Raw genomic sequence first — 12,915 nt, 5'->3', positions numbered from 1 at the left:
TCCCTTTGGGGACATCCTTCCCTCTTTTTAATTTTAGCTTGTGTTTCCCAGGACCCTTTAGGCCGTTCACAAATGTTGCTTGACTTTTAAATCGCTGACTTGGAAGTGTCCCGGCCTTCGTTTAGTACTACCTACCACTGATAACTAGTTAGTCAACAGTTTAAATTACTGTCGTACTACCTAGTTGTCAAATCTGTTCATAGATGTTCCATTGCTAGTCAAACTAAATAAGGCCTTACTACTTGGGAATCTCACACACTGGTCATCTTTATACAAGCAGGCTGTAGAGCACTCTTCAAGCTCCAATGCTATGTCAATCACGTTTGTAATAGATACTACTAGGATGCAAGCTGGCACTTGTTGACTGGACAAGAGAAAAGTGGAGAATGCAGATAACATGAATTCACTCGCCAGTAAAAACAGAGGCTGATGTTTGAGAAACCTTCGAAGAATCCAAAACATCCAAGCGAAGTCATTCGGCTATCTCATTACATAGTCTCCTCGTATAGGAAACGAGGTCTATACGGGATCGAAGCGCCACGGGATCCGTCTCATTGATAGACACAGTACCCAACGCTTCAAGATTCCTTGTTTCACTGTAATAGAATAGCTTCAGGTCTGCATTTTGGTGATTGATCTTGAAAATGGTAGTGAAAGGAGTAGTCGTTAGAAAAAATGAGAATATATGGTACATAATGTACAAGGGCCATCCACGCCATGAAAATAGTAGAGGAACATTTCCTTATTTCGAATTCCAACCCTGCGACTTCAGTTCCTTCACTGTTGCAGCATCCTCCTTTTGAATCCGCGCAATCGTTTGGTCCCGGTTGTATTCCATCACACGCTTTTCCTTAAAGTATTTGACCTGAACAGTACATTAGTAACAGGTTCTATCACCAAGATAAACTCATAGAAAAGCTTGGCAACTCCAGAAACACAAGACGTACCCAAGTCGAGGAGCAAGCCGCCTCGAACTCCTCAACCTCCTTCGCGCACTTTCTTCGCGCTTCCTTATCATCCTTGATAGCGTCTAGGATATCATTGCGATCCAGACAGGCGAAAAAGAGGTCCCGTCCCTCCCAGCAGCGCTTGCGACTCGTACGATCTGGGGCAATGCGGCCACCATCGGAAGCTTTGTTGGGCTCACCGGAAGACCAAGGAAGCCAGCCCATTTCGAACGATTTATGTGTGGTGTAGGAGGGTAGAAAAGAGGTGATCGAGCAAGGTATTAAGCAGGAATTGGTCCTGTGTGGCGGGAGCGCAGAGTTAATCGGAGTTGTGGAACGCAAGAGTGTTGCAGCTCGTGACTCCCGCGGGCTCGGCAATGCCAAGACTGTTGATCGTCATGGCATCAACGCTGTCCGTTCCTTTTTCCACTTCACTCACGACTGCCACGCTCTATTCTTATCTCAGACCAGCTTCTTTCCTATACAAATCCGACAACATCTTTGTGCTCCCTCCTACACTGGTGAAAGCTCCCAATACTGCTCGCGAGCACATGTTCGTCCCGCCTTGCCTTTGCCTAACTTGAGCGCAGCGCTCATTCAACCGCCTCTCCCATCCTCCTCGCTAAACCTCACCGAGGCAAGGTCCTCTTCAATAGTTGATGGCCGGGCGCCGGCGTCTTCCAGCGGGATCGCGTACCGACCTACCGCCACTTAAGATTATCCGCAAGATCGTATTGCTCCAGGTTGCCTATTATGCCTGTGCAACAGTGCTCATCCTTTTCACAACGGTCGTCTACGGCGCCCCATTCTCATTAAATCTGATCTTTGGATGGGACTACTTGCGCGGAGATACGACGGTGGGCTGGATGCTCGGTCTAGTTTGGATGTTGAATTGTCTCATTAGGTGAGTCTATCTGCACTAGCACTTGTTTGTATCCACCCTCAAGGTCTTGGTCTAATCATTTTATCTTTCATGCAGTGTTATATTTCTCCTCCTGTTTGTGTCGCGGTCCAAGTTGGTTCCGGATTTTGCCCTTACAATCCACTTCCTGCACCTCGTCGCTACCACTTTCTACACCCACTCACTTCCTTCGAATCTTCTGTGGTGGGGCCTACAATTCGCAAGTGCCGCGATGATGATTTTCGTCGGCATGTGGGCATGCCAACATCGGGAATTACGTCCAATTACATTCACCGGCCTCGAAGGTAGCAGCCAGGCCCAGTCCTCACAACAGAACACTGGTGATGGCCAACAAGAGTCGAGCTTTGGACGAGGTCGTGGACGCGAGCGAAGTCTCCAGAATGACTTTGAGATGGATCGCTTGAAGGCATCGGGTCAGCATCCTGTATAAGAAGCCTTTTATTTTCTCTCTTCATTCAAGCCACTGCTGGCTGTTCTTTCTATTATATTTTTTGGTCTATGGCTCTAGAGTTGTGGTTCTTTTGTTGGTCCTGATGCCCGGGTATATCATTTGCTGCATTCTTATCGTTTTTGTATACCCTGCCTCTGTTGCATCTGTATAGATCGCGTTGATCCTGAAAATGGAGGAATTGTACTCATTTTCATTTGTCGAATATAATATCTGCAATAATCCACTTGGAGCAACCCCCACTCATTATCTCGGTCTTGCAATATAATGCCCAACGATGATTAGAATTTGAAGATATTAATCTCATTTAGGTTCATGTTCTGCGGTTAAGACAGCTCCATCATCTCCTACTGAAAGAGTCTCGGCATTACCAAGTAATCTCCCAATTTCCTCCGCAATAGCCAACGTTCGCTCCTCGCTCAATCTGCGTCCGATAACTTGAACTGCAACAGGGGCACCGTGGTAGGCCTCCGCATCATACTCAGCTTGCACGGTAGCATCCAGATCATTCAACTGTCGATGGTCCGATCTTTTGACGTCAACGCTCTTGTCCGCAAAAGTCACCGGTACCACGACGCTTGTGAAGTCTAGTAGATTGATCACAGATGCGTACCCGTAATAACGAAACTGGTTATGACGGATGGCAGCTGTAGCTGTGATAGGCGCGATAATAGCGTCCATCTCCTTACCGTGCGTCTCTTCGAATTCACGCCATTTATCCAGATATTCACTTTGATAATTCCATTTCTTGAGATGGACATCCCAGAGCTGATTCATGTCAATCTTACCCTTGTCCGGGTTGAGAAGATCTTTGATATTTGGGATTGCAGGTTCACCAGATGCATTGATACTATTGAGAACGTCCTATTGTTGTTTTCAGTCATGCCCATAGATTTCTCTGGAACCCCCCTCTTTCACCTATTTTTACTTACAGTGCTGCCATCTGAGGCGTAGATATCCCCAATGAGGTCATGGCCGAAATCGTGCTTATATGGTAGCCAGGGCAGAACGTGGTGTCCATGCTTCTTGAGTGTCGATACGACCATTTCAATGCCTCGGGTTATTGGAGGATGGGGAAGGACCTGGTCTCCGTCAGTTATATCACGCCAACATAAGTGAAGCTGGCAGATGCATACAACACCATCACAAGAGTAGTATCCAAGCGTTAGACCACCCGATAATTTGGATTTGATATCGTCTTCTTCTGATTCTCTCCATGGTAGGGGAACAACTTTGGGGTCATACTTCCAAGGCTCCTCGCGCAGAACAGACGTCAAAAACAATTTCAAGTCTAGTATCGTCAGCATTGCGCTTTTGAAAACATATATTTGACATGTTCATACCAGCTGCAGAATGTGCCATGGGCCCCACCACACTATGGACTGTTTCCTGGCCCTCCATACTGTTGGCCATCTTGGCATAGGGAAGACGACCATGACTCGGCCTAATACCGTACAAGAAGTTGAAAGCTGATGGAACACGGATGGATCCACCTGATTTAATATCGACTCGTTAAACTATCTGTTCCTCTCTCTTTCCAGATGTTTCAATCTTGAAGCACGTACCGATATCTGTTCCAACTCCAATTAGACCACCTCGAAAGCCAATCATGGCACCTTCTCCCCCGGAGCTCCCACCACATGACCAATTCTTATTGCGAGGATTGATAGTTCTGCCGATGATGTTGTTCACAGTCTCACAGACCATAAGGGTTTGAGGCACGCTAGTTTTGGTATAGAATACCGCCCCTGCCCTGCGTAGGAGAGTAACGAGGGTCGACTCAGTTGTATCATACTTCCCAAGCCAAGCAACATAGCCCATTGATGTTTCGAGGCCCTAATACCTGTAAGTACTACTATAGTCTGGGCAGAGGGCCTTTGTCATACCTTCACCCTCAGTTGGTCTTTGAGAGAAATGGGCAATCCATGCAAAGGTCCGACAGGCTTCTTGTGCACTTCGAAGTATGCGTCTAACTCCTTGGCCTGGGCAATCGCCAGCTCAGGAAAGAACTCCAAACAGCAATTCAACAATTGATGCGCAAGTGCGGCTCTTTTACAAAAGGCCACAGTCACATCAACTGATTTGAGCTCTCCATTAGCTAGTTTCTTGACTAGATCTGTGGCACTTGATTGAGTGATGGACAATTCTTCACTTGAAAGTATCCCAGATTTGGCGGGAAAATCAAGAACCGAGTCATCTGAAGGAAGTTTCTGGATTCTCCATTTTTGGGGGATTGAGTCATTGATTCGTGCACGTTTTTCTGCAGCTTTCTCTTCCCACGTTGAAGCCATTAGGGCTGAAGATACTGGTTTCTTTGGTTACTACCCGAGGTATCGTGGTAAGCAATTCAAAAACAATGCACCTACCGGGCTATAACAAGTATTATATACCGATGCACCCCGCTTCCTATGACCAGTGTCTAGTGAACTTTGGCCACTTTATCATATGCTAACTCAGTTCACCCCGTGGACCCTCGGGGTCTGCAGGTGTATAGTTCCTCGTATCTTGGAGCACCACTTCCTTATCTGAGACCTGTGGTAGGCTGCTGCCCGCCATGTTGGGGTCGTTGGAGAACCTTGTAAGATTTCCATTACCCCGTTGGAGATTGTGATTTTCTAATGCTGATTTGTAAAACATACTTAGATTTTAAAATAGCTACTCGAGCTTTGATGGTTCCATTCGACCGAGGATTAAATTGTCATCCAGATTTCTCCGCATTTCCAACCATACAATTAATGCGAGCTTGATAAAACTTTTATATTTTCATGATCTCATACAATTTAACGATGAATTACACATTGTAGTTTTCAATAATGGCAATTTTGGCCATGCAATAATGATAATTCGAGCTGACAAATTCCGATATCCATATTAACTTAGGAAACATCCATGTTTCCTAAGGGACACATACGGGACACGTACAAAACGGGACGAACTTGACGTTCTGACCAATCTTAGTAGAATGATCATTTATTGGAGAACTCTTCCATTACTCTCCTCGACGATCAACTCAAACTCAGGTTGGAACTCAGTGTAAAGATTATGCTGTAAATAATTAGCGTATTGGTCGGTATTGAGAATTTCTTGTTACTTACTGGGTTCTGAGCAACATCAGCAGTATATTGAGCAACTTCGTCACTAATAATTCTCTTGGGAACACCATTGGCTGCTGCCGCTTCTGCTAAAAGCTGAGAATGGCAAGCATTTTCCAAGAAGGAGTATAGAATAGCTGCTTCATCAACCGTTCGACCGACGGTCAAAAGTCTAACTCTCTTCGTTAGACGGAACTTTGATAGAATAAGGCATACTCTTGGATTCCTGAACTCACCCATGGTTTTGTAGAATGCAAGCAATATTGTCTTTACCAAGCGCTGCAGCAATTTGCCTGCCCTCGTCTTGAGATAGAGCAATGCCACCGTGATCCTCATATACGCCCACACGACCAAATAGATTGCATGCATCTTCATACAAACAAGTTAGCTCATCTTCTCAAAAGATATGAAGATTTCGAGGCAGATTTACCTTGAGTGAGCATCTCGATATTCTTTCCAAATGCACTCCATGTTTTGCCGTGGATGCCATGCGTGTGCGCTGCTGCAATGACATCCGGGCGAGCCTTGTGAATTTCCGAATGAATCATAAAACCTGCTTCATTGATAGGGATTTGAGCACCTCCTTCAGTAACGTATCCTTCATCGTCCACAAGCACTAAGTCTGAAGCCTTGATAGTAGAAAAGTGCTTGGCAAAGGGATTCATCCAGAAATGATCTTTCAATATAGGGTCTATAATTATCAGTACACGTCTTCCCGTTAAAAGATGAAGTATATATCATACCTCGCATCGAGATGTGTCCCGATACACCTTCTCCGTATCCCAGCTTCCCGAAATACCGAAAAGCTGCGGCCATATGCTCCTTCATCCATTTTCGCTGTTCGAGTGGGTCGGAAAACGTGGGGATTCCACGTAGCTTCAGGGCACCATCGCGGGTTCCTCGAGCTAGAGACTGAAAACCGGCATCTTGGTCTGCAGGTTTAATCTGTTCCTCGCCTGCCAGGCGAAATGAACGCTGAGTCTGGTGTACAGTGGCTGTTGATGTAGTCATTATGTATAATGAGATCGGGAGTATAACAATGTATTCTTGCTTTATAGGTGCTTGGATGATGAGACCTAAGTATGCTTTTGCATGAGTCGAGGGTGGATCGAAGATTATATGTGGAATACGACGGGATCTCTTACCGTATCCTCTTTCAGCAGATCAACGTACGGGGAAGGTAATATTTAGAGATTTCCAATAGGTTGAAGAGGTGGGAATTGCAGATGGTGTCGAGGGCTTATCTCTGGGGTGCCCCGCAATTGAATTCGCCCAAATGTCATTGGAAGGCGGCGCTTTTTCGCGGTGGAGGAACTTACCCAAGTTCATCGGGCTTTTGTCCGCTGAATATTTGATTGTGGAATTGAAGACCCGTTATAGGGTGATCCTTCCCTTCAAATTTGATAAAGAAGGGGCCTTGCTGCAGTCAACAGCCAACATAAGAGATTGCTCCTTTATCTCTCTTATATACAAGCACCATCTATGTCACCGGACGATTTTACTCCTCGTAGTCCATAATCTCATCATAAATCTACGGTTTATACTTTATCGCCTACCAATCAATAGTCGAATGTCTTTTTTGTCTAGAATGCTTGAAGCTCGAGTCTATTAATATAGATGTATTTAGGCTTTATGGCCTCAGGCCCCAATATCCCACACTATGTCCACACGTGACCGTCCTTTATCGGGCTGCCATGTGGGATTATCGGGGAGTCCAGCCACCAGCTACTGTCTCTCTTTCCACGAACCTACCGACACTCACTTTGAGCACAAAGCCTGTGGGCTTGTCCAATCGGCGCAATCATCAGTGATATATTGCCAACTGCTCGAATCTACCTTGTCACCTTCGCCGAGGCCTGCTACCCCACAAATGCTGCGTGCGAGTGTTCCCTAGAGTCCTGATACCTCATCACGTTCACATTCTCCCACCCATACCGCGCAAGAACATTCATTTGGCAGATACAATTACCAATTGAACCCACCCGCTATACAACATGTCAGAAGGGGAGCCATCATACATAGATTACGAGGCCTTTTTGGACCCTGATTTCTCACCCTCTGGGTTCGCAAATACACTAGTACTCAGTACCAACAATGCCACAGACACGCCTTTAGATCTATCTACGCCACTGTCGCGGGTACTTTTTGATCTTCAAGAGATTGATACGCATATTCACAGCCTGACCACAAGATCCGCTTTACCGTTACTGGCCCACACGCAGGCTCAAACTGGAGCAGCAGAAAACATATTGAAAGAGACAGGAACGCAAATAGCTTCAGTCACAAAGGGATACGAACGACTGGAAAAAGAGGTAGTGCAGAAATGGCAAGCAGCAGACGAGGCCCGAATTGCTGCTGAGAAGTCATTGGCCACGGTTCGGCTGGCCCGAGCTGTTTCGCGTTGTCTTGGGCTTGGTCGGCAGTTGGAAAGTCAAGTCGCAGAAATTTTGGGTCGTGGCACGGCTGGTCAACCTTCAGCGGGGTCCGATGGGACGAATGCGACACCAGGAAAGGAAGGATTTCGAGCTCTAGAGCGCGCGGCATATACGATCCTGAGCTTGCGACAGATGTACTCGGCTACATCTGAAGATGAAGAAGGTTATGGTCTGGACCGGGTCAAGGCCACGCGCACTTTGCGTAACGAATTTGTCATTCCTGCCGAGAACATGATTAAGTCGAGGGCCCAACAGACTATCAATCAATTCTCAATATCAAATGCCGCGAATAGCCAATCATCAGGGTCGAACTATAAGCAATATCGTGAGTTGAAGTCACGCTTGGCTACGTCGGCAGCAACTCTATATCTCCTTTCGCCTATTCCCCGACAAGCAGTTCAGACCATATCAGACTACAGGCCTGAGCTACTTGTCTCAACAATCCAGGGCTATCTACAAACGGCTATTATGGGCTCCGTGAATAGCCTTGCAAAGGCCCTCTCTCAACTACCCACCATGGATCGAGCCTTGGGAGATATATCCAACCGCTGTCAGGATATTGTGACCCTCGAAAATATCTTACGGAGTCTCCGCGCTCCATCACACCCTCTCCTCGCATCTACAATCACCCACGCTGATCAAACTTCATCGAGTGCCGAAGAAACTACGCCTGAACAAAGCAAGTTCAATCTCCTCCAGCCGGTACTTCGAAACCTTGATACATCCTCTTTACCATCATATTACTGGCGCTCTCTTGCATCGTCACTTTCTGGCCGAGTACAGGAGATTGTCAACCGCGGAGGCGTCTCCGCTCGGACACTACGCTCGAACCGGGATCGCCTCAAGACCGAGATTAGAGACTGTGTACTTCGGTCCTCGCAAACATCGGCAACTGGAATCACGCCTGACAAGAGCCGATCAGGAACCGACCCCGTGAGCACAGCCAACTGGGAGCGAGAAGCCGCGGTAATGGTTAGCTCTGTGGTCGGACCATTAGGCCGTTAAGCTAGCTCACTGTGGTTACAATCGAGCTTTGCTGAGCGTGGATACTTTCCGTTAACGAAATTTGATGTCCGAAAAGCCGATCCTCATATAGACGTCATGGCCAAACGATTACAGCATTTAATAACACATATCACCTTTAGCCCATAAAGAAGTCCCCTGGTCTATATTCTAAAGTAGGGATAATGTAGAATTGAAGGCCTAATTCTTAACTTCTTTAACTATAATTCGCTATCTATTGATACCCTGGTTCACCCGATCCGGGACCAGCGCCACAGGCCTTCGATATCCCGGGAATGTATGTAGCCGGGTCCCAGATACCTGGAAAACAAAAATTATATGAAAAAGAAGGCAAAGGGTAATAATTGAAAAGGGCAAATGCAAACGGTTCGTTCCTTAGGAACCTGACCGAGTAACACTAGCAATCGATATAAGGCACGAAGAGAACCACTAGGACCCCCAGAACCGGGGGCTAGGCTCTATGCTGAGAGGGCTTGGGGACTCGGAGATTTCACGGTGAATGAAGAGTCATCTGACTACTGCACGGTACACGGGATGGCTTACTGGGATCATATTTTGAAGGTGGCTGGGACCTGACCGCGCGCACTGCAGCTTGACTCGGCTGCCTTGCTGTGTACAGTGTACGAGTACAAAAGGACGATGTACATGGATGGACCCGATGTATCTCAACTCCTCGGCTGATCAGGGCGTTTATCTTTCTGTAAGGGAAGACCCGTATCATAAAGTGTAGAGCGCTATCACAAGTGACAAGCTACTACACTAGTACCTGTAGTAATAGTTCAAGTTAGGACAAAGACGATCTTCTTACGGAGGCTTGGGAGACTTTGGAATATGTTTTGATAGTGAATCTACATATGACTTTAGAAAAGATCAAAGGTCTCATTTGATAGACAGAAGACTGAATTCACTGAACTCATCGAATTTACTGATTTATTGAACTGTATACTCAGGACCGCCCAATCTAGAATCACAATCACATGTGTTGCCCCAAGGTGAGCGGTATCGTTCGGGAGGGTACCGAATAGCCTCATCTCTGTATCACCGACCCCCGACTCGAGGCTCAGGCCAGGTCAGCGAGTCTGTGCTCGTCTGTGCTCCCTTCTTCTTCTTATTCTCTTCTTACTGTCTGGTACGTGGCCAAGACCCTCCAGGTACGTATCCTTATTGCGACACACCTTCAGGTACATGGATCCTCCTGGCTCAACCTGCAGTGCGCGGGGTCATCATTGGCCGTGCGGGGCACAAATTCGACGAGACCACGCGAGACGACCTGTCATCTGCACTCTGACTTGACCGCTTCAAAGGCGAAACCACAAGATGATCGACCCAGTTTCAACCCCCCTCCCCCCTGCGTGGAATCCTGGCAACTGGGAAAAGAATGAGTGGGAATGGCTGGAGTATAACTAGTTACTCCATACAACAGGTACTTCGTACCGTACTGTATGTATGTTCAGACTGAATGTAGTCAGATCGTCAGATCGCCACATTCAAAGTCAACGACGTCATTCGATCCACCACGTCGATCGCGAGGCTTCCCACTAGACCAACCTGGGGAGATCCTGGAGAGTCTTTGATGGATCCCGCTTGGGGACTGCCTCGAGAGGGGCTTGATTCAAGTTATATCGATAAGCCCTGCAGCTGGTACCTGGCTCTACTTGACTATCAGCCCGTGCGTCTCGCCGTGGCACCCTGCATTTGTACCTACAGGTACCTGAACGGACATGGTTTGCCAGTCGCCTATGTACTTTACTTTGGGGATGTACCTCTATCAATTTAGGGGAATCTTCCTTGCCAATCAACTCGGCTTCTCTTACCCCAGCCTTCGCCCATCCCACCGAAGCCCCTCCTCTGCCTCCCCTCCTTCTCCCGAGTAAAGAGGGGCAATGCGCCGATCTGCGTCCTCGGTGGTGTCAACCATCAAGTCTCAACGCGCTTTAGATATGAAAAGCCTGGTGGGCACCGTGTCTCAGCATACGTGTATCTCGCGGATGGCTACACCAATCATGCTTTGACATCCTACCTTCCCTTTGCCCCCAGTCCCTGGCCTTTTCTCCAATGGTGCGACGGGATCGGACATTTAGCTGGAGAGGGTAGAGGTAGGGTATGTAAAAGAAGGGAAGGAAAGGAAAATCAAGAAAATGAAGCACATCATTCATATGGCGGGTGGCGCAACGGAGTTCTTTACCGTGGCCAGTGTTCCAGGTCCAACCCCAGACAGGACGGAGGATCAGATTCTAAGTTTTGAGGTCGGTTGAATTCTGGATAAGTGGAGGCGTTCTGCGTGTACACCCTACATACAGGGAGCAGAAAAGACCGGGAGGGAAAAAGAAGAATGACAAAATATGTGGATGAGGCAAATCGTGATTTGAGAAGATTGCAGGATTAAAGTACATTAAAGTAAGTACTCCTGTACCGTGGGATCTTGTCCGCAGTCTCGTCATGCGGATGGACAATTGTACGACCATAGTCTGTATAGTGTTGGAGGGGGAGAGAGAGAGGCAACGATCATCGATCTCACTTCTCATTATTTTCATGCCGTTTGCAGGTATATATTTTTGTGAGTGGAGAATGAAGTTTACAAGACGCAGGCACGGTGATCCTTCAACGGGCGAGTCGGTGGCCCGCGGGCCCTGAAGGTTTCAGCTCCAAAGCAAACGGGGAATGGGTTTCCGCCGCGGAAGACTGGATGAACCTTTTTTTAAATTCTGAACTCTCTTTTTACTCCTTCAACCTACGGTACCCTGGGCTTGGGAAGGCGCTAGGGGTTTCATGGCTATGGTTATACTCGGGAGGATATACGACTATCCTGTATTCCGGGGATCCCACGACATACACTTACTATGTATACAGGACAGAATCCCCGCACCCAGCCATCTTCCACTGAGGGCTGGCCAGATCGTACCTCTTTTCCGTGGGCCATGCGAGCGAGGCTCGAGCCAAACGCATGCTGTGGCGTTTGCGATATGTGTCGGTCCCTCTTTTCCTCGACCATTCTGTGACAAGGTGGGACGGAAGGGTGCGGGTAGAATATTAGTACAATATCTACTATGTAGACTGATATCCTGTATAGGATCCAAACGGAGCATTCGGAATGACCAGATTGGTCTTCCTAGTCCAGGTAACATGCGAATCGAAGACCGGGGAGAAAAAGAAGTATGACGGGGACTTGTTCGGCTGCAAGCGATACATCGGATGCAAGGGGGACCGCATGGAAAACCTCTGGTTCTCTCATACTTTGAACCTCTGAACCCCAAACTACGGAGTCGTGAGTTCCATCATGCTATGTATGTATGAATCTTCAGGATCAGTCAGTATCCCTGTACCATACATACTCGGTTAGATCTGTCTCGAGGAGTGTATCCAAAGGTCAACGGAGGTCTCGACCATCCTGGTGGACACCAGCGCCAACTGGACCGATCGATTGGCTCCACCAGGGCAGACATGGTCAACGTCAAAGACTTGTTCTACTATACATGGTAGTACTAGTAAGACTGTCTGCGTTGAATCATCAGGTTCCTGGTGCCTTTAATAGACTGGTTCACAGTTCCCACTGGGGAAATACATACAGTACCGAGTGAATCATACATATGCACACTATACAATGCAGTAGTTGTTGAGCTCGAGTTCAAGTTGTAACAAATGTAAGAATACTAACTAGCAAGTGTATAGTCTTCATGTAATTTAGTGAAACACTCCATGTCTGCTTGAATCTGACTCGACGTAAGCCTTGACTCTTCTTCCTCTTTTGCCCCTCGCTTCCGATAAGCCTCTTTCTAGTCGTCACCACTCCAGACTCGTTCCCTTTCGTTGCTTTCTCTCTCTCTCCTCTATCCAATCCTTCTCTTCTTTCTTTTCTCTCTTTTCCTGTTCCTTTTCCTTTCCTTTTACCGTCGTGACGACTATTCAACTTCTTCTTCTTCTTCTCGACTATATCCGCCTCCTTCTACTCTCCTCCCTTTAGATCTCTACAGTATCACTTTTCTCTTGTTTCTCCCTCTCTCTCCGGTATTCTCCACCAAGCATCTACTCACTCTGAAACTTCCCCCAC

At 47.3% G+C, this 12,915-nt stretch overlaps 7 protein-coding genes across 7 annotated transcripts; 2 read left to right on the top strand and 5 right to left on the bottom strand.

Moving 5' to 3' along the window:
- Positions 1-742: 742 nt before the first annotated feature.
- On the bottom strand, positions 743-1,172 carry N7469_004433 (cytochrome c oxidase subunit 6B family protein; the record flags this gene model as incomplete). The annotated part of the gene is made up of 2 exons (XM_056643353.1): positions 743-865; positions 948-1,172. The coding sequence occupies 2 exons, from the start codon at positions 1,170-1,172 to the stop codon at positions 743-745; spliced, it is 348 nt and encodes a 115-aa protein (XP_056502765.1).
- Positions 1,173-1,606: 434 nt separating this feature from the next.
- On the top strand, positions 1,607-2,299 carry N7469_004432 (protein SYS1; the record flags this gene model as incomplete). Its single annotated transcript, XM_056643352.1, has 2 exons — positions 1,607-1,851; positions 1,927-2,299. The coding sequence occupies 2 exons, from the start codon at positions 1,607-1,609 to the stop codon at positions 2,297-2,299; spliced, it is 618 nt and encodes a 205-aa protein (XP_056502764.1).
- Positions 2,300-2,620: 321 nt separating this feature from the next.
- On the bottom strand, positions 2,621-4,608 carry N7469_004431 (amidase; the record flags this gene model as incomplete). Its single annotated transcript, XM_056643351.1, has 6 exons — positions 2,621-3,181; positions 3,250-3,399; positions 3,454-3,608; positions 3,661-3,810; positions 3,883-4,153; positions 4,204-4,608. 6 exons carry the CDS (start codon positions 4,606-4,608, stop codon positions 2,621-2,623), a joined length of 1,692 nt encoding a protein of 563 aa, XP_056502763.1.
- A 679-nt stretch (positions 4,609-5,287) lies between these two features.
- On the bottom strand, positions 5,288-6,420 carry N7469_004430 (class II aldolase/adducin domain protein; the record flags this gene model as incomplete). Its single annotated transcript, XM_056643350.1, has 5 exons — positions 5,288-5,362; positions 5,413-5,581; positions 5,646-5,778; positions 5,840-6,100; positions 6,153-6,420. 5 exons carry the CDS (start codon positions 6,418-6,420, stop codon positions 5,288-5,290), a joined length of 906 nt encoding a protein of 301 aa, XP_056502762.1.
- Positions 6,421-7,403: 983 nt separating this feature from the next.
- On the top strand, positions 7,404-8,849 carry N7469_004429 (putative Golgi transport complex component Cog5; the record flags this gene model as incomplete). The annotated part of the gene is made up of 1 exon (XM_056643349.1): positions 7,404-8,849. One exon carries the CDS (start codon positions 7,404-7,406, stop codon positions 8,847-8,849), a length of 1,446 nt encoding a protein of 481 aa, XP_056502761.1.
- Positions 8,850-11,468: 2,619 nt separating this feature from the next.
- N7469_004428 (uncharacterized protein) lies at positions 11,469-11,859 on the bottom strand (the record flags this gene model as incomplete). Its single annotated transcript, XM_056643348.1, has 2 exons — positions 11,469-11,549; positions 11,707-11,859. 2 exons carry the CDS (start codon positions 11,857-11,859, stop codon positions 11,469-11,471), a joined length of 234 nt encoding a protein of 77 aa, XP_056502760.1.
- A 117-nt stretch (positions 11,860-11,976) lies between these two features.
- N7469_004427 (uncharacterized protein) lies at positions 11,977-12,310 on the bottom strand (the record flags this gene model as incomplete). The annotated part of the gene is made up of 2 exons (XM_056643347.1): positions 11,977-12,147; positions 12,200-12,310. 2 exons carry the CDS (start codon positions 12,308-12,310, stop codon positions 11,977-11,979), a joined length of 282 nt encoding a protein of 93 aa, XP_056502759.1.
- Between the last annotated feature and the right edge of the window lie 605 nt (positions 12,311-12,915).

The sequence above is a fragment of the Penicillium citrinum genome (assembly GCF_028827155.1).
Source record: "Penicillium citrinum strain IBT 23319 chromosome Unknown utg000003l:1.0-4596430.0:1.0-4598250.0, whole genome shotgun sequence".
Lineage (NCBI taxonomy): Eukaryota > Fungi > Ascomycota > Eurotiomycetes > Eurotiales > Aspergillaceae > Penicillium > Penicillium citrinum.
This window is presented reverse-complemented; position numbering and strand designations above follow the sequence as displayed.